The 24,285-nt window shown below is 33.7% G+C and overlaps 7 protein-coding genes across 7 annotated transcripts; 2 read left to right on the top strand and 5 right to left on the bottom strand.

The window, feature by feature from the left end:
- Positions 1 to 444: 444 nt before the first annotated feature.
- Positions 445 to 2,292, bottom strand: LOC102592221 (purple acid phosphatase 3-like). Its single transcript, XM_006347298.2, has 7 exons — positions 2,004 to 2,292; positions 1,767 to 1,923; positions 1,532 to 1,639; positions 1,326 to 1,453; positions 1,091 to 1,219; positions 932 to 999; positions 445 to 853 (listed from the first exon to the last, which is right to left on the bottom strand). Exons 1-7 carry the CDS (start codon positions 2,196 to 2,198, stop codon positions 637 to 639), a joined length of 1,002 nt encoding a protein of 333 aa, XP_006347360.1. The 5' UTR covers positions 2,199 to 2,292; the 3' UTR covers positions 445 to 636.
- Positions 2,293 to 4,479: 2,187 nt separating this feature from the next.
- Positions 4,480 to 5,586, top strand: LOC107060638 (uncharacterized). The gene has a single exon (XM_015308740.1). The coding sequence runs from the start codon at positions 4,480 to 4,482 to the stop codon at positions 5,584 to 5,586; it is 1,107 nt and encodes a 368-aa protein (XP_015164226.1).
- Positions 5,587 to 5,727: 141 nt separating this feature from the next.
- Positions 5,728 to 8,430, bottom strand: LOC102591891 (uncharacterized). The gene is made up of 4 exons (XM_006347297.2): positions 8,158 to 8,430; positions 7,966 to 8,048; positions 6,117 to 6,172; positions 5,728 to 6,018 (listed from the first exon to the last, which is right to left on the bottom strand). The coding sequence occupies exons 1-4, from the start codon at positions 8,327 to 8,329 to the stop codon at positions 5,940 to 5,942; spliced, it is 390 nt and encodes a 129-aa protein (XP_006347359.1). The 5' UTR covers positions 8,330 to 8,430; the 3' UTR covers positions 5,728 to 5,939.
- Positions 8,431 to 9,079: 649 nt separating this feature from the next.
- On the bottom strand, positions 9,080 to 9,583 carry LOC107060636 (uncharacterized). Its single transcript, XM_015308739.1, has one exon. It carries the CDS (start codon positions 9,581 to 9,583, stop codon positions 9,080 to 9,082), a length of 504 nt encoding a protein of 167 aa, XP_015164225.1.
- A 4,533-nt stretch (positions 9,584 to 14,116) lies between these two features.
- LOC107060635 (uncharacterized) lies at positions 14,117 to 14,641 on the bottom strand. The gene has a single exon (XM_015308738.1). It carries the CDS (start codon positions 14,639 to 14,641, stop codon positions 14,117 to 14,119), a length of 525 nt encoding a protein of 174 aa, XP_015164224.1.
- A 2,285-nt stretch (positions 14,642 to 16,926) lies between these two features.
- LOC102591548 (uncharacterized) lies at positions 16,927 to 18,386 on the top strand. The gene has a single exon (XM_006347296.2). It carries the CDS (start codon positions 17,015 to 17,017, stop codon positions 18,125 to 18,127), a length of 1,113 nt encoding a protein of 370 aa, XP_006347358.1. The 5' UTR covers positions 16,927 to 17,014; the 3' UTR covers positions 18,128 to 18,386.
- An 849-nt stretch (positions 18,387 to 19,235) lies between these two features.
- Positions 19,236 to 20,925, bottom strand: LOC102591222 (50S ribosomal protein L29, chloroplastic-like). Its single transcript, XM_006347295.2, has 2 exons — positions 20,563 to 20,925; positions 19,236 to 19,605 (listed from the first exon to the last, which is right to left on the bottom strand). The coding sequence occupies exons 1-2, from the start codon at positions 20,890 to 20,892 to the stop codon at positions 19,429 to 19,431; spliced, it is 507 nt and encodes a 168-aa protein (XP_006347357.1). The 5' UTR covers positions 20,893 to 20,925; the 3' UTR covers positions 19,236 to 19,428.
- Between the last annotated feature and the right edge of the window lie 3,360 nt (positions 20,926 to 24,285).

Genomic DNA, 24,285 nt, shown 5'->3' with positions numbered 1-24,285 from the left:
ATTGGTTTAAAATTAATAAAAATATTATAAATTATAATAATTAACAACTTAAAATTTATAAAAAAAAATCTTTAAAAAAATTTAGTTGCCTCTCCAAATTCAATCGGTATTACAATGATTAAAACATAAAAATTACATAGATTGAAATCCTGCTGACATTTATGTTTCCTTTTTTAAAAAAATTTCTTTTATACTTTAATTAATAGCTCAGTAACATTTATTGGGCCCCGTGCTGGCACGGGGTCCCCTATCTAGTATATATATATAGAACAGTAGTATCTAAAAGAGCATTGGAAATTACAGAAAGCATGCAATATATATTTATTGTGGATTAATTTCCAAGAAGGGAAATTGATAAGGAATGCTACATATTGATTGGCCTTAAATCTTTACAAAATAATATACCAGATTTGCTATGTAGGATTCAAAATACTAACCAAACACTGAGCAAAAATGTCATATTTTATTCCATCTAAATACTAATACATCAAGCCAAACGAACCCTAAATGTGCGAGATTACTTCCTTTCACAAAACCAAATTAGGCATTGTGAAATCCAATCTCGACGGAAAAAAAAAAGAATCCAATTTCTTTTCTACATCTAACTTAGTATCTACAACCAAAAAAGAATTTTTTTTACATAGCAGAGTGAAGAAGCAACTTGGACCTATTCCACCTATGTCTAACACTACCAAAAACATCATAATATTTGATCTCTGCCTCTGTTGGTGTCAACTCAACAGACATGAAACCTTGTCCATCATGGAAAAAATGTACATCATCTCTATTTATTCCTTTAGTATCTCCTCTCCATGCCTTTGAACCCGCCCCACTTACTAAAAATTGCAATGGGCTGCAACATCAAAGACAAAAATTAAGATCATGTTGCTAAAATTAAGGTCATTTTGCAAGATTTGAAGTCTAGTCTCACCTTTCAGTGTCGCTAATATGTTCAAGACAGTGATCATGTCCGTTCATGTAAAAATCAACATCGTACTTCTGTAGTTTCAAGAGGCAAATCAATAACGTTATATACACATTTCGAGTCAAAAGCAATTCATAGGTGTGAATGAAATAGAGAAAGAGTTACCCTAAGAATAGGAAGAAAACGATCCACAAGTATCTGAGTGTCACCGTGATGTCCTGCACTTCTAATGGCATGGTGACCTAGTACAATCTTCCATTTTGCTGTCGATTCACTCAAGGCCTTTTCGAGTTCCTAATAAAAAACAATCATTGAAATTTTATAAAATCATGATCTTGAAATTAAAATGTATGAGAAATGATTTTTAGACGAATATTTATGAAGTCTACATTCAACTTACTTTTAATACGTTAGCCATGTATGCTTGTCTAGGGAGCACACCACGCCAATCGTAGATATGATCCTTAGGAGTTGTGAAATATTTCTCCTCAAATGGAGTTGTGTCCACCATGAATATTTCAGCAATTTCTTCAAAAAATAAAAATGGAGAATCAAAAATAACATATAAAGTTGATTAAATTATTTAACAAGAGATCAATTTTGTACCTGCATTAACTACGAAAGACCTTAAACAAACCCATCTGCTATCAATTTTCCTAAGGTAAGGACTGAGTTGTGCTTCTACATCTCCTCTGTAATCGTGGTTGCCTAATACTGTGCAAAAAAAAACAAAATCTCAGACCAATTCAAATGTTATAATTAGAACCGTCAGTATGGGCTAGACAGACCTATATTTACAGCTCTAGTCAGAATAAAATTGTACTTATTTTGGGAAACTTACCGCTGTACCATTGTTTTTGTAAGCTCTTTGCTGTGTATATGTTAGTAAATGACTCTACAAAATTTGAATCATGTATTCCTGTCAATCCGTTATCATAGAAATTGTCACCCGTTGATAATACAAAATCAATGTCTAACTTCTCTCCGACTCTTTCCATCTGTATATAAATTTTGAAATGAGTTAATCACACGATTCATTAATAAAATTGACGAAAGACAAATAAAATAGAAATGGTACCTGACGAGCTACGTGAGATTGATTATAAGTACCCCTTCGTCCCCAGTCACCAATAACCAAGAAATTAAGAGTACCATCACCTTTAGTAGGGTGATCAAATTTCTTAAGCCTAGTAGATGCACTTGCACTAGAGATAACAAAAACAATGGCTACCAAAAAGCACAGAACCATGGAATTCTTGGAAAATTTAGCCATGGTTCTGTGTTAGGATTTGACAACAAAGGAAACTGAGAAAGAAGCACAAGTTGTTATACTTCAGTCCCAACCTCTCTTTTTTTTTTTTTTTGATTTTTTTTCTTTTTTTGGTATTTGAATATACTAAGTAGATGTAATTTGATGGATATAACTTTGATGAATGAAATATTTATAGGAGGAAAATGGGAATGAAAGTGGGAGTATGAGTGGGAAAGCTAGAGAATAGGTATAAGCAAGGGAATAGAATGAAAAGTTCTTGAAAACCTTATGTTTTTACCGAATTTAGAGATAAAAATGAAATAATAAATGGGATCAAGAAAAGATAAATAGTGATATTTCTATTTGTAATAATGAAAAAACTATTTTAACTCTAGAGCAAAAATTATTTCTTTAAAAATTTGAATACAAATCCTAATAAGACGATAGGGATAAGATTTATGAATTTGAAGCTAATTAGATATGAATTAAATGAAAACTTTATGTTTGACCGAATTAATTAGAGGTACATTACGGTAGGACTAAATTTGAAAGAGTAAAATTAACAAATACATGTTTATATACATATAAAGAATAATTGTTCTTATTAACATGCGAAGAAGTTAATAAATTGAGAAAATTGGAGCCATAAATATAATCTCCAGTCAACTAAGCGAAAAATGTGACTGGACAATTAAAAAAAAACGCATATGACATAAATATCTTTGATATTTATTTTGGTAATACACATGTAATAATTTAAGAAATCAAATTCTAGTTAGTGGTCTGTCCGATCAATGTACTCCCTCCATTTCATATTAATTGAATTATTGAGATATTTTTCATTTTTTAAATTAACTTAATTGTTCAATTTTCAAAAATAATTTTAGAATGTTTTTTCAATTTTACCCTTCATTAGTTAGTATTGAAATTAGTTATTAATTAATATTTAGTTATTTTAATCATAATTTTGATAATAATTAATCAGGGTAAAAATGGAAAGTTAAGCCTAATTTATGTCTTAATCTTCTTTTCCTAAAGGGTGTGAAACACCTCAACAATTCAATTAATATGAAATGGAGGGAGTATGTTTTATTTAATTGATTGGATCGATTGTTTTAATACATTATGGGTGTGTTTGGTATGAAGAAAAACATTTTCCGGAAAATGTTTTCCAATTTTCTCATGTTTGGTTGGTAAAATATAAATCAACTCATTTTCTTCAAATTTAAGAAAAATGACTTCCCTTCAAAAATTAAGGAAAACATTTTCCTAAACTTTCCTCCAACTTTAAATTACAATTTTTCTGTTGAAAAAATCAATTTTTTTTGTTGAAAATAATAATTTTTTTGGATAAAAAATTAGATTTAAAGCTTACTTTAAAAGACCAATAAAAAATTAAAGTTTGTTTTTGAAAAATATTTCAAATTTTTATTTTCAACCCTACCCTCAACGCCCTCCAAAAAAAAAATTAAATAATTTAAGTTTGTTTTTAAAAAATATTTTTAATTTTTAATTTTTATTTTTTTTACCCTATCTCACCCCTCCGGCAGCCCGCCCACCCCAAAAAAATTAAGTTTATTTTTAAAATATATTTTCAATTTCAATTAAAAAAATTATTTTCTACTCTCTAGTAAAAATAAAAAAAATATCTCAAAATATTTTTTATTTATAAATCAAACACTAAAAAAACTTTTTCAAAAAATATTTTTTATTCACCAACCAAATATGAAAAAATAAATAAAAAATATCCTTATTTTCCAGAAAAAGCATTTTCCTTCCTACCAAGCACACCCTATACCCCTGAGTGATCCTCAATAATCATGTTTTGTTTTTTTTTCCGTTTGTCATATTTGAGGTTTCAATAACCAATTATAAATTCTAATAAAATCTACAAATGAATCATTGATCCAATATAAATATCTTTGAAAAATAGATCTCAACAGAAAAATTGAAAAATAAGTGATTGGGTTCAATTTTTATTTTTTTTTATTAAGAATGTATTTGATACGAAGATTTTTTTTTTATAATTTTTCTATATTTATTATAATTGGACAAAATCATTTTTTAATTCAATTAATATCGACTTACAGGGATAGAACATTCTACATCACTCTAGCGAAAGCTAAGATATTTCTGTGCCCTTCCAAAAATTCCTGAACCTTCTGGAATATTCAGTTCAGTTTCTCTCTCAACCGCATAAATAGCAGAAAGCTTCACAGCTTCCCTCATTGCATATACAACACAACAAAAACTTCAGACTTCGTTAGTTATCAATATCTCAACAAAGCGATCAAAGTTAACAATGGAGAATCCGTTCTACGGAAGCTATTGGTCCCAGCCAGCTCACCCTCGCTATTCCTCAAACATGAGAGGAATACCAGTGCAATCGATTCATCAGAAACCTGCCGGAATCAAGCCGGCCTCCAAGGTTGTCCAGATTCCGGTCCACTTCGTCAGTTCGGATCCCGAGCGGTCCGTTTTGGCCTCGGCGAAACAGAAACCTGAGGCGGATCGGTTCGCTTCAGCGTTGAAGATCCAGAAGGTATTCAGAGGCTTTTTGGTGAGAAAAAGCGTGAAGAAAATCATGTCGATACGAAAAGAGGTGGAAGATGTTGAGCGGAAGCTTTTGTGTAGAGAAACGGCGGAGTTGATTTGTAGAGATGAAAGGGAAAGGTTGCGGGTGAATGAGACGCTGATGTCTCTGCTTTTCAAGTTGGACTCCATTCGTGGAGTTGATTCCGGTGTTAGGGAGTGCAGAAAGGCTGTAATTAGAAAGGCCATCTATTTGCAAGAGAAAGTTGACTCCATTGTTTCTGCTGCAAATCAAATTGCAGCTGAAGAGGAGAATCAATCCGATGAACTCTCTGAATCAGCCAATCAGACCGGAGACATCCCCAATTCAACAGGAAATCAGGATGAAGATGGAAAATTGAATAATCAGAATGAACTTTGTGATCTGTCAGAGCAGAATGTGGATGTAGAAACTCAAGCGACATCAAATGATGAGAAAACACCCGTAGAGGGTGAACACGATGTAGCACCGTCGGTTGAGAAGTGTGAAGAATTGCAGGAGGTGAAGGAGGAAACGGACTGTCCAAAGCACGAATGTGTGGAGGAAAGTGTGGAGAGAGGTGAAGTTGGGGATGTGATTGAAGGAATTGAGGATGAGAAGAATGAAACAAGGTCACACAAGCTTGACGGGGAAGAGGAGAGTAGAAGAAACAGAGAGTTGTTGGAGAAAATGGTGGAGAAGAATGAGAATATGATGAGAATGATGACTGAACTGTGCCAAAAAAATGAACTACAAACACGAATGCTGAATTCGCTGGCACAGAGGGTGGATCAATTAGAGAAAACTTTCCTATGTGATAGGTTGAAGACAAAGAAGAAGAAGAGGCATCCTGCTTGATTCTTTCTGTAGCAAAAATGTGATAGTGGATCTCTTCTTTTTTTTCTTTTTTTCTTTTTTTGCTGTTTTTGGGAGCCTTTTTCTTGTGCCTTTTATATTTCACCCTGTGATATTGGGATGTACTGATTGGAAAACAAAAGATTTTGGAAAGTGAATACTGAATATTAGAGAAATTTCCATATTGTCAGACTTTCTTCCCTTTTGCAAACTCCTTTGAATATGTAGTAGTCATAGATTCATAGCGATGGCTTGTAAAGCAAACACAAGACTGATATTATGTTATATTGCATGGTCTAAATGTTACTTCAGCTACAAGTAGCCTTGAATAATATGATTGGTGCACAGATAGACAGCTACTGGTCTTTGTAGCTCTTTTCTACTTCTTCAATGCTCTGAATCTCCTTGTAGTACTTGCAAACACGATAGATACACCTTCACACACATTAAGAACACATTGTTAATGCATTAAATTATAAAAGAGAAGACACATTTCGAAAGTAAAATCACATATAATGATTCTGTTGATGTACCAGTAGAGAAGGCATGCTGCCAGACATAGGATCACATTTCTTTGAGCCTTGTAGATCTGCATAACATGAGTGGAGATACAAACAGAAGGGAAAAGGAAGTCATAAGCCAGATAACATAACATCAATGTGCTTCTATTTCTGTGCAAGAACAAGGGGAAAAAAGAACAGGGAAATCCATGCACCACACAGCACATTTCCTCAATTATCCGGAAAATGCAAGGGTTTCTTGGCATATGGCTCAGGAATTCAGTCGTCAGCATTTACCAACGTAAATAGTTTGTAATCTACAATATCTGATATGCTAGACTGATGTTTGCATATCAAGGTGATTCTACATATCACAGGACTGAACTTAATCTGGGGACGGTCCCTTCAGGGACATCCGATAAAACTTAATATTAGGACCATTTCTTATTTCCAAAATGTTTAACATAGCACATAGGATAGGCAGACAAATGACAATAACAATCCCACACAAAAGAAGTGGGCTGATCCGTCGTCCAATTAGCAGCCATTAATTGATCTCAGTCTCACCATAATGCCACCACTGAGGTACTTAAATAAAAACAAGAGGACCTGCAACTGAAATGCTTTGTCCCCACTTTCATAATGTTTAAGAAGTAAACATGTTTGTGCAGGAGTCTTCATCGAACATGCTAGATGGTGTGTCAGAACAAAATACAGTAGACTTGCAAAATGGTGCAGTCGCTATAGAAGGGTAGCCACACCTTTCCGAAAACACAGAACTAGACTAGTAACAATTGTTCCTTCAGCTGCCGCATTTCTGAAGTGGTACCTTACTGTTGCAAACTCTCCGTTAAAATTTCAACCAAACAATCAAGAAATTGAATTGAAGGTTTCCTTCGGCTTGATGCATTGATATAAGGTTATATAAATTGATGAAACAATAAGCACTTCCCCTAAATGAAATAAGTTATGGTCACTACCTTCATTCCTTGATTTGTTAGGAATTTATCTTACTTTCTGTTTATTTTTACCTATTTGTGGTTTCCTAAACTAAAGAAAACTTCCCTTTCCCAATAGACCTGATATCTTATATATGTCCGACTGTCACCAGTTCATCACTAGATAAGTTCATGGCCAGACTACAACAAAACACTTCTCGTTATTCCCATTTTTCTAGCACCAGCATCTAACTTGTCTCTATAAGTGAACAATATATACAACTGCATTACCTTTAGTGCCATCACCTACTAGAACGGAAAAGTGAGACTTATAGAAACTACAGAAGACCAACTTCACAAATAATCTAAGATATGTACAATAGCTGATCAATCTGATTTCATCTTTTCAACCTGGATAAGATATGTACAATATCTGGTCAATCTGATTTCAATTCCACGACTACTGCTAAACTCATGCAGCCAAGAAGTAGTAATATACTTAAAGAAGAACATCTTAAACTGCATATAATTTACTTGAAAATCCAAAATCCTTTCTAATTCTAACGAATGACAATCAAATATCACGCATATGCAACCCAAATATCATGCTTTATAAGCCATTTTGCACACCGGTGTATAACAATTTAGTTATATCTCAATCCTAAACTTGCAGTCTTCAGCAAATCAAACACCTCAACAACTCAACTAAACTCCACATCTAGGTACAAGCAACACAGGGTTATCAAGCAAATATCAGTTATTCTTGTCCATCAAAATTGTAGAAACTACTAATTGGTTATCAATCAAAGAATGAAGTTGAAATGGCATTGTAGAACCAATTTTCCTTTTCATACATACCACACGCTTTGTTTACAATTTAAACTCACCCAGTAAAAATTACTACTACACAAAATCGTTCCAAAAAAAGGGGAAAGAAAATTTACCGATTTCTCGTAGCGGTCCCTCTCTGAAGCAGTGCAAATCTCACCCGTACACATCAATCGATGTTCATTTTTCCAATAAATATCTAAGAGAACAACAACAAGAACAAAAATTAGTAAGTCTCAGTATCACACAACTGTAAAAATAACGAAGTAGCAAATAAAAATCAATAGGATAAGAAGCAGAGAGAATACCGAGGAGCTGAAAAGCAGAGAAAGGGACGACGAAAAGAGAGGGTTGAAGGGCGAGTGAAATTAGAGAAACAAAACGAGATTTGAGAGCTTTAGGAGATGGCAATGTTAGCAGAATTGCTATCGCTGCCTCTGCTGCTACTACGTACGTCAATATCATCCACTGCAACGCCATTTTTGCTCTTTTTTGGTGTAATTTTTTCTTTTCTTCTTCGTCGGTTCCTTCGCTGGGTTAACAGACACTCTTTTCTTAATTGACAAAGTCGAAAAAGGTTCTTTTCTTCTCATTCAACTCAACTCATCTACTCCGAAATGACCAAATTCTCCTTCTTCCTTTTTTTTGTCCTAGCATGGACTGCATTTTTTTTTATTGGTGTATATACTATATTTATATATATATTTGATATAAAATATAGACTATTTATAAATGATATACATATTTCGTAAGCTAATTGAATATTAGGACTGTAATTTTTATGTATGAAGGATATGTACATTATGGTTTTTCGTACTGGTATAATATAAGTACAAGAAATATTTATTCAAAATTATTTTTCATAAAGAAATATGAATATGATTTTTTCATTTTTCTCACTTATGAATGAAAATATTTTTCTTACATTATCTTATTTAGTTTCATATCACTTGCGCCGACCTACAATATTTTTTGGAGTGACAAGTAATTTTACACTTATATTCTTAAAATAACATGAATTTATGTAAATTTATGTTTGAAATCGCATTAACGTAGAAAAGCAAAGTAAAGAATTTGATAACATATAATACCACAATTTAAGGCAAGAAAATATATGTCTAGCATATCAAAGTGTTAATCAGCAATATTACATTATGCAACTAAACTTGAATCGCATTCCTATCTTAGTACAGTAAATCAAGATCAGCATAAGTCGAAAATCGTTCCTTGTCATTTCAGGACTTTCCACTTGTCATTAGACCATTCTTGATGAAATCTCAACGCATGAGAAGGGTATGCAATGTTATCTCCAGTTGTAGGGAAATAGACATAGTACTCTTCTCCAATTATCCCACTAATAAATCCAAACCACCATCCATCATTGGAAAACACATCAACCTTATTGTATAGACGGAATGTGTTTCCTGACATTGTTTCAAGTGGAACAGGGCGGACCTCGCCTATAGTGAAAAGCTCTTCTAGAGGTGCAGACTTATCATCAGTCAACAGAGTTTTGTACTTGATTTTGTAATGATAAGCGTCCTCGATAGAAACAATAGTTGCTTCGTAGTAAGAACCTATGAAGCCTATCGTGTGACTTGCCACTTCAACTTCATCGTCCTTTTGGAATAGTTTTGTTATTTGTTGTGTCTTCATTGCTATCGAATCTATTTCCTTTGAGAGCTTTTCAATTTTTGATTGGTGGCGTTGCTCTGAATTGTTTACTAGGGCCATTTTGAGAGTAGTAGTGAAGATTGGTTCGATTGAATGAAAAGTGAGGAACTATGAGGCTTTGCAAGTGAATTTATAGGCAGAGAATTATGTTACCTTTGGTGATTAAGAATAGAGATTATTTTCCTATTTTCTTTTGTTTTCCATTTATGATAGTTTACTTCATAACTTTGTAGTTTTACCAAAATATCGTTCAACTTACGAGTTTTAGCAAAAAGTCACTCAACATAAATTAGTTTTACCAAATTAAAAAATGTACAACTTACGAGTTTTAGCAAAAAGTCATTCAACTTAAATTAGTTTTACCAAAATAAAAAACGTTCAACTCACGAGTTTTAGCAAAAAGTCATTCAACTTAAATTAGTTTTACCAAATTAAAAAATGTACAACTTACGAGTTTTAGCAAAAAGTCATTCAACTTAAATTAGTTTTACCAAATTAAAAAACGTTCAACTTACGAGTTTTAGCAAAAAGTCACTCAACATAAATTAGTTTTACCAAATTAAAAAATGTACAACTTACGAGTTTTAGCAAAAAGTCATTCAACTTAAATTAGTTTTACCAAATTAAAAAATGTTCAACTTACGAGTTTTAGCAAAATATTGTTCAATTTACTAGTTTTATCAAAAAATCGTTCAACTTAAACTAGTTTTATCAAAAAATCGGTCAACCTAAACTAGTTTTATCAAAAAATCGTTCAACTTGCACTAGTTTTTTCAAAAAAATCGTTCAGCTTACGCTAGTTTTATCAAAAAATCATTCAACTTGCACTAGTTTTATCAAAAAATCGTTCAACTTACTAGTTTCATCAAAAAATTGTTCAACTTATTAATTTTATCAAAAAATCATTCAACTTATTACTAATTTTATCAAAAAATCGTTCAAGTTGCACTAGTTTTATCAAAAAATCGTTCACCTTACTAGTATTATCAAAAAATTGTTCAACTATAGTTTTATCAAAAAATCGGTCAACCTAAACTAGTTTTATCAAAAAATCGTTCAACTTACTAGTTTCATCAAAAAATTGTTCAACTTATTAATTTTATCAAAAAATCATTCAACTTATTACTAGTTTTATCAAAAAGTCGTTCAACTTACTAGTTTCACCAAAATACCGTGCAACTTAAACTAGGCTTATCAAAAAAGCTTTCAACTTACTAGTTTCACCAAAATATCTTGCAACTTAAACTAGGCTTATCAAAAAATCTTTCAACTTACTAGTTTCACCAAAAAATCGTTCAACTTAAACTAGTTTTACCAAAAAGTCGTTCAACGTAACTTAAACTAATTTTACCAAAAAATCGTTCAACATAACTTAAACTAGTTTTATCACAAAGTTGTTCAACGTAACTTAAACTAGTTTTACCAAAAAGTTACTATGACCAAAAAACTAAAGAGACAATTATATCATCTCCTCAAGTTTGATTTTGTAATACTTCCTTCCTTTATGGTTTATAATATGCTTATCTTTCTCATTCTTATAAACTTTAGTGACTTCGCTACATAATTTGTTATAGTTAAGTGACCATATAAGTTATTAACGCAAAAAAAGGTCATGGAGTTCTTGCTTCTGGGAATTGGGATGGTTTCTACGAAATTGATGGTCTTCACCTTAAAACAAATTACTCCCTCTGCCCCAGTATAATTATAACTTTAGTTTCATTTTTTCAAGTTAATTAAAGAAAAAATAATTCTAAGGTATAGTTTATTTGATAAAAGTAGAGTGACTTTTTCTTCAATCATACTTATTTAATTGGTTTTTCAGTTGAGTTAGGAGTAATAATAAATCTTACATAAATTTCACTGTTTTTGTTGCACTTGGACGAGTTTAGAATTGGAGATTGCATAGTTAGCGAAATTGTGTGACATGCCAATATATTACTAATATGTACTCCCACATCGGATATGCAACACATAAGCTCTGGCGTTATAACCTTCTATTCACTAACAACTGTCACGACCTTACTTGAACAGGATCTGTTCTATAGGCTCGTACCACTGTATCCTTGATTTCTAAGGAGACAGGAAACCAAGTCTGGTTGATGAAGCATGGCCATGTGACCAGAGCGTGATTAACAGCCTATCGTGGCTCAAGCCTATCGTGGCTCCTTGAGCTGTGGTTGCAGTAGATGATCGTTCTTAGACCTGATCTCAGGCCTAAGATGGTCTCATGGCTGTCTGACAGATTATAGTTCTTTTTGCCCATTTGAGTGCTTAGCCATATCATACAGATGGAATCCGTTTTCTGACATTGTTTTATCTTGATGAGGTGGAACAGGGCGGATCACTGCTGCACTGACCATCTCTTCCAGTGGCCCGGATTCATCATCAGTCAACAGAGTTTTATACTTGATTTTGTAATGATAAGCGCCAATGGGATAAACAATAGTTGCTTCGTAGTAAGAACCTATGAAGCCATATACTTGACTTGCCACTTCAACTTCATCGCCCTTTTGGAATACTTTTGTTATCTGTTGTCTCTTGAATGCTATTGATTTTATAAACTCTGAGAGCATTGCGTGGCGTTCCTCTGAATTAATTTCTGTCACTTTGATTGGAGCCATTATTGCAGACTCTACTAGAGATTGATTTGTCAATTGAATGAGCTTTGGAAGTGAATTTATAGGGAGAGACTTCTTGTTTCCTTCTGTAATTCGGAATGGGAATTGTTTTCTTATTTTTCTTTAATGACTCGGAATAGGAAATTTCCAATTTTTAAAATTTTTGATTGGTTTATATCTTTTTTTTAAAAAAAAATTTCTTTCCTAATTTATTATGGAGGTCATGGCAAGAGGAAAAACTGCCTACTGGGAATTGGAACGGTTTCTACGAAATTAACTATCTACACGTTAAAATAAAATTAATGCATAATTATTATTTTTTCTATAACAAATCAAAAACTAAAATCTGACATAAATTTTATTACTTTTATTGCACTTATGCCTTAGAGATTGCGTAGTAGTCAGCGTAGCTGTGTCAGGGGCCAATAGATTGTTCCCACATCGGCAGTGCAACACATAAGCTCCAGCTTTATGAGGCTTCTTACCAGGAGCATATGTCACGACCTTACTTGAACAGGATCTGTTCTATAGGCTCGTACCACTGAATCCTTTATTTCTAAGGAGACAGGAAACCAAGTCTGGTTGATGAAGTATGGCCATGTGACCAGAGCGTGATTAACAGCCAACCATGGCTCCTCGAGCTGTGGTTGCAGTAGATGATCGTTCTTAGACCTGATCTCAGGCCTAAGATGGTCTCATGGCTGTCTGACAGACTCCATTCTTTTTGTACGAGACCTAATTAGAAGCCAAAAATGGTTTCCAGTTTTCTTCATCTGCCTACTTAGGAAACTTTGGGTCTGTTTGCAAGTCTAAGATGTCTCACTGCTGTCTTACAAACTTTCTAATGTATCAAACGAAGAACAGAATGATTATTTTGGCTAATTCAAGATTCAGCCAGCCTATGGATATCGTCAATTTGAATCATAAAAGAGTTGTTGAAACTTAGTATAAACTAAAATAAAAGAGAAATCATGAATGATACTACCATTTCTAATACAGTACAGCCAGCAAGTATATGTACATAAGCTGTTTCTTCGAGGTGAACCAAAAGGACATAATAAATGTTCCCACATCGGGAGTTCAACACATAAGCTCTAGCTTTATGAGCTTCATTCCAGGAGCACCCCTGCTTTCAAGTCTGTCGGACAGACTTTCCCTTCTTTTTTTTGTTTGGAAGCTTATCTGCCTAGCATTGTTGTAACAAAGATCACAACTATTGTCCACTTGCACATAAGTTGTTCGTGTGATGTTCAATTTTAAGATGAAAATTATATTAAAACATACAAATATCTTTTTCACTTAAAAGGGAATTTTATAACCAATAATATAGAAAAGAAAGTATTATAATTACTATTTGAGATAGGTAACTCTATCCTATAAATTTTAGATATGATTATCTAAAAAATTATTTATAGCTATGTCATTTTATATGAAAGTTTATTTATACATCATAGAAAAAATGACTACAACCTAAAAAAACATGATAGCATAAAATATAAATATCATTACACCAATAAAGAAAATAACGCCCTAGGCAGGCATATAATTGTAGGACTTACGCCCTATAGATGTCCACCTTCAATTTGCGCCCGGAGCATTTTTTATACAACCCGCTCCGAGAATCGCCCCGATTGAAAACACTGTTCACAAATATTTGACTTCGCACTTATTGATTGATCTCAATCTCAACTAGCACTTCACTGAGGTATTGTGTGATGAACACTTTCAGTTTTAGTACATTTTAGTTCTACATGATCTATATGTTTTGATCCTTCTAAGTTTGGGAAGTATCGATTCTGGAGTAACACATCATAAGAAAAGGAATGAGAGAAAAATCAAATAATTGCAACCACAAAAAAATCAAAATCTTTATGAGCAAATGTAACAATTTCGCAACAAAAATTGAATTGACATAAAACGAATGATAAATAATTTCCTGAATTCAAGATCAGCACAAGTCGAAAATCCTTCTTTGTCATGACATGAGAGATATCCACCCGCATTTACACCATTCTTGATGAAATCTCAACACATGAGAAGGGTATGCAATGTTATCTTCAGTTGTTGGGAAATAGACATAGTACTCTTCTCCAATTTTCCCACTGATACATCCAAACCACCATCCATCATTGGCATACACATCAACAATATCGTATACACGGAATCCTTTTTCTGACATTGTTTCATCTTGATGAGGTGGAACAGGACGGACCTCGCCTACAGTGACCACTTCCTCCAGCAGTTCAGACTCATCATCAGTCAACATAGTCTTGTACTTGACGATGTAATGATTAGCGTCAAGCTTAGAAAGAATAGTTGCTGTGTAGTAAGAGCCTACGAATCCATCTTCGTGACTTGCCACTTCAACTTCATCACCCTTTTCGAATTCTTTTGTTATATTTTGTTTCTTTGATGTTATTGATTTTATTGACGTTGAGATCTCTGCCATTCTTGATTGATGCCGTTGCTCTTTAGTTACTCTCACTCTGATTCGGGCCATTATTGCGGACTCTACTGGAGATTGATTGTCTCGAATGAAAAACTATTAGGCTTTATTTCCTACTGAATTTATTGTTGGCAGAGAATTCTGTTTCCTTCGGTTCTTATTGGGGTTTAAAAGTGGTCAATGGAAAATGAAGGGTTGTCATTTTTCTGGAAAGTTGTGATTATTCGGAAGCGTTGTGATTTTTCCAAAAGATTGTGACTTATTCGAAAGGTTGTAATATTTCTGAAAGATTGTGACTTTTCCAAAGTGATAGAGGAGTTTTCCTCATTTTTGGGATTTGAATTGAATGAATGATTTTTCTTCTTCTTCTGCATATGCATATATTTTCTTACACACAAAGTCGAGTCTTTGTGTGATTTTGTTGTGACTAAAGTTTGAGGTGTCCCTGCTTCTTTAACAAATATATATGTTTTATCCCTTTCTTAACGACACAATGAATTATGTGGTCTCGGATATTTTTTCTTTTCTTCTTAAAAGGATTTCTGGTTTACTACTTTGAACACAGTTACTAACCGTTCTTCCAACTGGGAATTGGTTTGATTTAACCTCATTGTATAATTATTTTTCTGTAATGAATCAAAAATCAGCGAAGCTTTTGTTGCACTTGAGACTTGGAGATTGCGCACTGTAGTCAGCGACACTTGCATCAGGGGCCAACATATTGTTCCCACATCGGCAGTGCAATACATAAGCTCCAGCTTTATGAGGCTTCTTACCAGCATCTTATGTCACGACCTTACTTGAACAGGATCTGTTCTATAGGCTCGTACCACTGTATCCTTGATTTCTAAGGAGACAGGAAACCAAGTCTGGTTGATGAAGCATGGCCATGTGACCAGAGCGTGATTAACAGCCAATCGTGGCTCCTCGAGCTGTGGTTGCAGTAGATGATCGTTCTTAGACCTGATGATCTCAGGCCTAAGATGGTCTCATGGCTGTCTGACAGATTATAATTCTTTTTGCCCATTTGAGTGCTTAGCCGGTAATTTTCAGTCCCGGAATCTTCCAATGTTTTAGTAATCATTTGCAACTTGTGAAAAAAGATATGTTTAACATAATATACATCATAAATTGAAAATCTGCCCTTGCTCCAATATTAAAAAAAGGGGTCAATGTCTAATCTAACCCCATTATAATGGTGATTTGTGATTAAAATTGTTATTAATAAATTTACATCACAAGAAATTCAACATAAGAAAGATTTAATGAAACTAGTAACTCTTTCTTTTCTTTCGAGTTTCCAATACTTATCCCTGAATGAGCATGTAGAGAAAGTCAAGTCAACTACTGCGTATTGAATATTCCAGCCACTTGTGAATTGTGATCAAGTTGCTCCTTAACTCAATCATAAATGAACTTTTCTTATAATCATGTCCGAACTAATTTGGATACACCTCGACTATTTTATCATGCATCTTTCATGAAATATGTAACTCTATCCGCTAAGACTTTAGCCGATGAAAAAAACTTCTAATGAACTTTTTTTGCTTCTATTGAGATTTTTTTTCTTTTACCCCTCCTAGGAGCTCCTACTTTTTTGCTACCTTAGTGACTCGAATCCACAACTATTTGAGCAACCTACTACTGCATCACGTTGGTGGCTTCTGGGTCCAACTCAGAATACTTAAATGTCATATGGAATTAAAATAGACCATCTAATTTATTGCAGGTGAAGTAGAGAATTCCAGGTTAGGATGTGCAATAAACTAGGTCAACACTCGCTCATTTTTTATATTTTATTTTTTTGAGAAAGGTAACTATATCACTTGCACACTATAACCCATAATTTATTTTTCTTTCCTTCTAACAACATTATATCTGAAATTGAATATGCTTTTAATATATCATATTCTTATGAAGAAACTAGAGAGTACCAACATGGGTTATTGAGCAGTTGTGAGACTGTTTCAACCTTAATCAGAGTTTTTGGATTCGAACCCTCAATACGGAGAAAATCTTATTGGAAGTGCCACCTCCGAATGGGACATGCAGTGCACAAGCCGGATTTAGTTGGGGCTCCAATGTGGGCTCCGGACACCGGGTGGGGAAAAAAAGAAGCTAGAGAGCCACCAACCATAACCCCCCCACCCCCACAGACACAATGAAAACTTGAAGTAAACATCCTATGAGAATTGGTCAAAGAAGAGCCAATCAATGCTGTTTGCATTACTGTGCACATCCCAATCAGTGACACAAACCGTGTTGGGCATAGACTTAATCCCATAAATTCCAAAAGTCAACTGGTTGCCACTCTGTCTTAGCTACAGTTCATCCCCTAATCACCTCCTTTTTATAACAATTAATTCTCCAAATCAGAACAGTAAAGAGGGAAAAAATAGGAGAAAAGAAGAGAAAAGAGGCAAGAAGATGGGAAGGGTGAAACTGAACAATGATCCAACTTCAAGCCTAAAGCACTTTAGTCATCCACATGAATTGGAGTTATGCACCCAACTCCAAGATCTAAGCCCTTGTTCAGGATGCAGACTTCCACCATCAGGCCAAATGTACATATGTAGGCCTTGCAACTACACTCTTCATTTAAGCTGTGCTAAATTCCCACAGCTGATTACTCACCCCTCTCATCCGAACCACCCTCTCAACCTCCTCCCAACGTCCAAATACCCCGGTGGCCAGTTCAATTGTGATGCCTGTAAACGCCATGGAACCGGCTTTAGCTACCATTGCAGTTATTGTGAGTTTGATCTCCATGTTATTTGTGCATCTAGACCCCTCAAAATCACACACGAACTGCACCAATGCTCGCTTGAACTCACCTTCAAGAATCCTTATGCTAATGCCAAAGGCTTCTCTTGTGATGTATGCCGCAAGATTGGAGTCAAGCAGTGGCTTTATAGATGTCCTGCTTGTGAGTTTGATGTTCATTTGGATTGTTTAACTTCTGCCCCTAGGCAGGAAGCTTCACAGTCAACTGCCCTCCAGCACCACCATTCATTCCCAGGGGCTCCTAACCAATTCCAGCAGGCTACTGTGGGTAGACAAGCAAGGTCACATCATTTGATGCATGCCGCAAGCACAGGTGCAATAACTAACAACCATTCTCTACAGCCTACAGTATTTCAGGGACAAGCGAGGCCAAATCAGCTGTTTCATAGTGCTAGTACAAGTGCAGTTCCGCAGCAACAGTTCCTACAACCTCCTATAATTCAAGGACAAGCAAGGCCAAACCAGTTGTTTCATAGTGGTAGTACAAGTGCAGTTCCACAGCAACAGTTCCTGCAACCTACTATGATTCAAGGACAAGTGAGGCCAAACCAGTATATGCAGACTCCAGGGGCAAACAATGGTTTCGGGAATAATTTGATGAATGCTGCAATACAAGGACTTGTAGAAGGTGCAGCTCAACAGGTTGGTCAGACTTTCATGCAGGGGATCATAGGTGGTGGTGACAATAATGGTGGAAATGAAGGATCGTCAATCTTGGGAGGCATTTTTGGTGACTCGTCAGACACGCAATACTAGATTACATATGTTATTTATTTCCATTTTACTTGTCTGAGTATAACAGGTTAGATTCGGGGTTAAACGTAAAACTCCACAAGGGATCACACTCTTTGGTGGGGTTGTTTTGGTTGAAAAGTAGATATATGCTTTTGCATCTTGGTGTTTGGGTTGTATGCTATCATTAATTTGTCAAAACCAGAGCCTTTGGCTTAAACTATGCAATGTTGCACAAGTAATAAGTCCTATTAAGAAAGGTTAAATGTTATTGATTCTACTATATTTGAGATTTCTAATTCATTATTCAGAATGAAGCTGATTACTGAGCATGGAAGGAGGCAAATGTGAAAAATCCACCACCATTTTTCTCTTTTTGTTAAGATGGATGATCCTAACTCAACATCATCCAATAGTCAAAAGCTAGGGGTTCATGGTCAGAGATACAGTTTTATAGAACTATAAACTTTTTAAATCACAACATTCCATGGAGAGGTTACCATGATCCTAGCAAACTAAATAACAATCTGCATAATATTATGCTTTTTCACATATCAATAGCGTAAAGACATCTGCATTGTAGAAAACCAATTGCAGTACTAGTGTTAAGACACGAAACAGAGTGAAAGAGGAGGGAAGTGGGTGGGGCATTAACCATTGACATGTTTGAATCATATCTACGTTGCAATATATCCAGGATAAAAAAACCAGTATCCAACTAAAACAGAACGAAGAAGACAGCACAACTATGTATGGAGCATCTTATCCACATACTTAAAGCAGCAAAGAGCAAAAGGAAACTATACTATTTCAGAAATTTGAGAACGACTACATCGAGGAAACTAAAAAATGAGATGTATCCCTATTTGGTAGAATCTTTGTAGCCAAGTTAAATCAGCTTTGATGAAGTGAACATAGCCTTTTCAACAGACTTGTTTTTGCGTAGACTTTCGTGAAGTTCTCTTCATCCCAACCTTGTATTTTACTACCTGTCCTTTCCCAGGAAGGTGAAGTAGTTCAAATTACAGGAATCCTCTAGCTGATAATTTATGGCAGTCATAATTGGAGGTTCAGGAAAAAAAAATAAAAGAACTTGGAAGAAACCGAAACAGATTTCACCATTCAGGTACAATTTTGACTGGAAGAAAATTGGCACCATCCTCAATGATTGGGAACATAGTTAAGAATGATCACTTGCAAATTAAGTTGGCTTAATACAAAATTTCAGGAGCAGTTATAAACTATACGTATGGTGAATCAACAAAATGAGAGGAGAAACCAGAAAAGAAAATACAACATTTGCCTGCTAGTTTAAATGTCTGTAATCAGGAGGCAGATTCCTTAGCTTCTTCTGCTGCCTCCTCCTCTCGTAGCTTCTTCAAAGAGGGGGGTGGTCTAGGGACAATGCTTTTCTTCCATTTCCGGTCGAGCTTCCTGGATATCCTCTTGTTAATCCCTTCTTCAACCTCTCTCTCCCGTTTAACTGTAAGCATCCTTGCAATCTAGCACATTATGTAAATCACGTCAAAGTGAAGTAAAATAAAACCAAGAAGTAAATACATGAAGAAAAAGAACCTGCAATTTCTGAAGGGAAATGGGAAAATGAACATGATTATACACAGTGTTATCAAAAGTGAGATATCAGTTGTTTAGTACTGCCTCTTCAGAAGAGACTCCTTGGCGAGGAAAAGTATACCTTATTAGCGCACAAATGATTGCAATACATTATAAAAGGTGTTATGTATATATACACACACATACAACCATAAGAGGCAAATAGTCTATCAAAACAAGCACCGGATATGTGAATAATGCTAAAACAAAGAACAGGAAAGAATCATAATACATATTGATAAAAGCATTTAAGACAAGTTTTGAACAACATTCAAACCACTTTAAGCTGGTTAAGCTGCTATTGTAGCGTCTGCTCATACTGAATAAATCACTATAGTCAATTAAAGAGAATCGGTTATGGGATTGATTAGACACCTCAGGTATAGACATCAGTATCTCTCAACTATGTCCTTTTTCGCAGTAGACTTTTACTGTGCACTTACTCCTCTTCCTTAATCATACACCCCATCTATTTTCAGTACTTGCTGCAGGACACAAGGAACACTTCCTTCTAAAACTTAAATGTCACAAATTGGATTTTAATTAAGACTCAAATTCACCATTCAAATAAAATTCATCACATATCTCAAGAATCCCGTGTGCGCTAAGCAACAAAGGTATCTCTGCAGTGTTCCCATAATTAGGAACTGTTTCATTCTTCACACAGATATGCACCTAAATCTAATAATTGAAATGAGGTGACATTAAAAACAGTACAGTGTTGAAAACTTCACAATTACTACTATCATTTAACAGTCAAATTTGCTAATTCCAAAGGTAAGAACTTCATACGCATTAAAAATTTAATATAAATATACAGCAAAAGCAGAGAAAAGAGAGATTACCCTTTTTCGCATTCGCAGAAACTCGCTGGACTTGAACTCATTTCGAGCGGACCTTTGAAGACGAAGCATAAATAGCTCTCCTTTAAGGTCCACAATCTCTTCCTGAAGCTCTTCAGTAGTCTTAGTTCTGATTTCCTTCAATTCCTCTTCCCTCTTCGCCATTTTCACCACCAATGACGGACAAGAAGGAGGCGGCGCGTTTACTGCACGCGCCTGAATGATTTTAGGAATCCGAATGCCATGGAAGGAGGATTTGGAGAGGTTAATCTTGGAAGTGAAGGTAACACCTGAAGGTGAAGGTGAAGGTGAGGCAATGGAGAGGCTCATCATCCTTTCTCTTCTTCTGCTGCTACAGATAAGGGCTCTTCAGTCTTCATATTGGTAAATATAATATGACAAAATGACAAAAATGATCCCTTATGTTTTAGATAGTTTCAAAGTGATATCTCAAGTATATTTTTTGACAGTTCTGTTCTTTTTAAGTTTCTAGCACATTTGAATTCTATTATAATTAAGGAGAAATTACATGGTTAAGCAAATATATACTAGTTAATTAGTTATCATAGTCATCGCGACCACAATCCATGATAATTATGTGGAATAAGGTTTCGAGTTTGTATAATTTGTACGTTTGTATAATTCAGAATTTGTATAACTTTTGTATAATGCAATTAGTATAACTGTTTATACAAAAACAGTTATTTCGAGTTTATACAAAAATAGTTCAATTATACTAACGAACCTGTGAATTATACAAACGAGACAGCTTAAACTGTAATTACAGCCTGTAAATATGCAAACTATAGCAATGGAACATAATTAAATTTATTATAATGACTATTTGCTAAAATTCCTCTTTATTAAACGTGACTAGAAATACTAAAAAAAGTCACGTTAAAGTCCAAAATTCACATAATAAATCATAATGTATCCTTCCGCGCCTAGTTTATTATTAGTATGGTCAAATTATAATATTTATACACATCGAATGTATATGTTGTGTATAATTTATAAACATGTATAATATATTACATATTTTGGTAAAAAAAAAATTATGTACATTATCTATGTACTCTGTGTGAGATCAAAATTATACAGTAATATATGTCTAAATCAGCCTCCATGTTGCCAACAGTATACCCTGGCTCCAGCATTTCTTTTTTAATCTTTTGATCAGCCAAGATGTTATGTTAGCCTTCAGTACACCCCATAGTGATCTCCCTTCCCGGCCAATAGTAAGCATAATTCATTGTGTAACGAGCTGGTTCAATTCTTGAATTTTAATCTAAAAAGCGTCTCAACAGTTGATTTTGAATTCATTTTTATATATTTTCTAATTTTCTTCTGTCAATTCTATGTAGAATTCGATTAAGATGTAATGTGCATCCCTTCTTCAGAGGCTTACCCTCTATCATGAATGTCAAACTTTGAAGGTGACTATTTTGCAAAAACAAAATAGAGGTTGGTTGTTAAAAATAACTTTTTACTTAGCTCAATCTTTTTGCAATTTCTCTTATTTTTCACTAAATAAATCAACCTTCAGAGATCGATTTCATTAAAATAATTTCATAAAAAAAATTTAGGCCAAATGAATTGTCGCAGATCGATTTTTATCAATTTTGTGTTTGAGCATTTTTTAAATAGTGCATAATATTGGAATCTAAACTTCTTTATAAAGAATTAGAATTTCAATATGATAGTGAATTAGTTAGGATTCGAACTAGAAACTAGTTAGATAAATTTCTTAATAAATATTAATCAACCATTAGCTAAACAAGTAAAGATCCCTCCCCAAACGGTGCTTCCACTTTTACCTTTTTTGTTTGTTTGTCACTTAACTTGAGTATATCAGAAGGCAACAAGAAGCAATAGATGAAAGGAAAGGTGACATAATCTGACAAGACTGAAGAAGAAAAAAGGTTTTGTGCTACAATCTGAAACCATGTTTGTTTAAGTAGCTACCTATATAGACTAACCATTCCTTATGAATTATTATCAGTTATCCGATTGGACTGATCATCATCTTATCTCATTACATATTCCAGAATTGTAACTGTTCTGTAGATTCTGGATAGTTAATATATACTGTATATACGATAATAATTAAATTCATAGTTTAATACTCATAAATATTTCAAGAATATTTTAATACTGTTGAATAAAAATTATTGAGTTATTGTGAACCTGCAAGCAATTAATTATTGGATCCGGGTAAGGTAAGTCCCTTTCATCTTTGAACAAATATATATTTGAGTTTTGAGAATGAAATCAACTCTGTTAAATGATATTTTATTTTCTAAAATTATGTTTTTCAGTGCAAATTAATTAACAAGACCCCAAAACAGATATCAATCGACAATAAGCAGAAACAAAATTTAAAAAAAATCATTTTATTGTTCAATTTATGCAAAACATTAATGTTCCAGAAGAGTGTTGAGTGTCACAAAGTATGGATTTTGACTCATAAAAGTGTGACCAGTTCAGCTGTTTAAGTTGACTTAGGTTTCTATATTAGGATATGATATGATCCAATATTCAAACTATCCTGATCATAGCAAATTAAAGTTCTTTACTTGTCTGATGTATTAAAAAAAATGTCTTATAATATTTGTCCAGTTTAAAAAAATTAATGAATTATTTATTCATTTTATCTATTTTATTTTTGCTATTAGATACTATTCAATATCTAATATATTTTTTAAAGCATTAAATTTAATATATTCAAAGGGAAATTTCTATTATTTATTGTTTCTAAAGGTGTGTCAAGTCAATAATGGACAACTATTGTTGAAAGGAGATTATAATTTTGGTTATGAACGATTTAGCGATCGACGAGTGATCAGTTCTGTATTCACTTGGCTGCTTTAAAATCATACATCTAAAGTCAATTAACACGATATGAAAAATAATTAAGTGTAACACTCATTCAATTGTACTTCAAAAGAGGAAGATAGCCTTTTATAAACTTATCTTTAGTTTTATGCCATTTTTACAATATCTTGAGTAACGAGGCATAAAATGTCAATATTCACATATATATTAGAGCAAATGCAAGCAATGAGTGTCATGCATGAGACATGACTTAATATATTATACAATATAATATTAAATGCCACACTAACATCTTCAATTTCATTTATAAGTGATCATAAATAAATCGTTTTTACGAAATTATAGATCGAACGTAACATATATATATATATAATTAATAGGTGGAGTTGTATTCATCAACAAGCCTTTCTTTCATAACTAGATAATGTTGCCCGTGCTATGCACGGGCCCAATAATATAAATGGTATATTTTGGGGCTAATAACCGAGTTTTTGAAGCGATTGTTTGCGTGGATAAAGGAATAAGTTTTTTTATCACAAACATGTACTTTCGTTGACGCTATTTAAGGCATAATAAGACTACTCACATACAACATTTTTGAAATATTTTATGTTGTCAATTATCATGATTTATAGTATTTTAACGATAGATTCACTTCAAGAATCAGTGGAATTTTTTGTATTTTTTTCAAAACATATTTTATATTGTCAATTATCATGATTTATAGTATTTTAACGATAGATTCACTTCAAGAATCAGTGGAATTTTTTGTATTTTTTTCAAAACATATTTTATATTGTCAATTATCATGATTTATAGTATTTTAACGATAGATTCACTTCAAGAATCAGTGGAATTTTTTGTATTTTTTTCAAAACATATTTTATATTG

This window comes from Solanum tuberosum, unplaced genomic scaffold, assembly GCF_000226075.1.
Source record: "Solanum tuberosum cultivar DM 1-3 516 R44 unplaced genomic scaffold, SolTub_3.0 scf00087, whole genome shotgun sequence".
Classification (NCBI taxonomy): domain Eukaryota; kingdom Viridiplantae; phylum Streptophyta; class Magnoliopsida; order Solanales; family Solanaceae; genus Solanum; species Solanum tuberosum.
The sequence above is the reverse complement of the archived record's forward strand: the minus strand, read 5'-3'. Positions and strand labels throughout refer to the sequence as shown.

What these genes read in the sequence shown, in the direction of transcription:
- LOC102592221 (XM_006347298.2), bottom strand. Translation starts at nt 2,198, where the DNA reads ATGGCTAAATTTTCCAAGAATTCCATGGTTCTGTGCTTTTTGGTAGCC. An exon ending in ACAAAAACAATGGTACAGCG is followed by an intron (nt 1,640 to 1,766) that starts GTAAGTTTCCCA and finishes TTTTTTGCACAG; the next exon opens with TATTAGGCAACCACGATTAC. An exon ending in CATATTAGCGACACTGAAAG is followed by an intron (nt 854 to 931) that starts GTGAGACTAGAC and finishes TTGATGTTGCAG; the next exon opens with CCCATTGCAATTTTTAGTAA.
- LOC107060638 (XM_015308740.1), top strand. Translation starts at nt 4,480, where the DNA reads ATGGAGAATCCGTTCTACGGAAGCTATTGGTCCCAGCCAGCTCACCCT.
- LOC102591891 (XM_006347297.2), bottom strand. Translation starts at nt 8,329, where the DNA reads ATGGCGTTGCAGTGGATGATATTGACGTACGTAGTAGCAGCAGAGGCA. An exon ending in GGGACCGCTACGAGAAATCG is followed by an intron (nt 6,173 to 7,965) that starts GTAAATTTTCTT and finishes CATGTTATGCAG; the next exon opens with ATCTACAAGGCTCAAAGAAA. An exon ending in GCAGCATGCCTTCTCTACTG is followed by an intron (nt 6,019 to 6,116) that starts GTACATCAACAG and finishes ATGTGTGTGAAG; the next exon opens with GTGTATCTATCGTGTTTGCA.
- LOC107060636 (XM_015308739.1), bottom strand. Translation starts at nt 9,583, where the DNA reads ATGGCCCTAGTAAACAATTCAGAGCAACGCCACCAATCAAAAATTGAA.
- LOC107060635 (XM_015308738.1), bottom strand. Translation starts at nt 14,641, where the DNA reads ATGGCCCGAATCAGAGTGAGAGTAACTAAAGAGCAACGGCATCAATCA.
- LOC102591548 (XM_006347296.2), top strand. Translation starts at nt 17,015, where the DNA reads ATGGGAAGGGTGAAACTGAACAATGATCCAACTTCAAGCCTAAAGCAC.
- LOC102591222 (XM_006347295.2), bottom strand. Translation starts at nt 20,892, where the DNA reads ATGATGAGCCTCTCCATTGCCTCACCTTCACCTTCACCTTCAGGTGTT. An exon ending in TTCTGCGAATGCGAAAAAGG is followed by an intron (nt 19,606 to 20,562) that starts GTAATCTCTCTT and finishes ATAATGTGCTAG; the next exon opens with ATTGCAAGGATGCTTACAGT.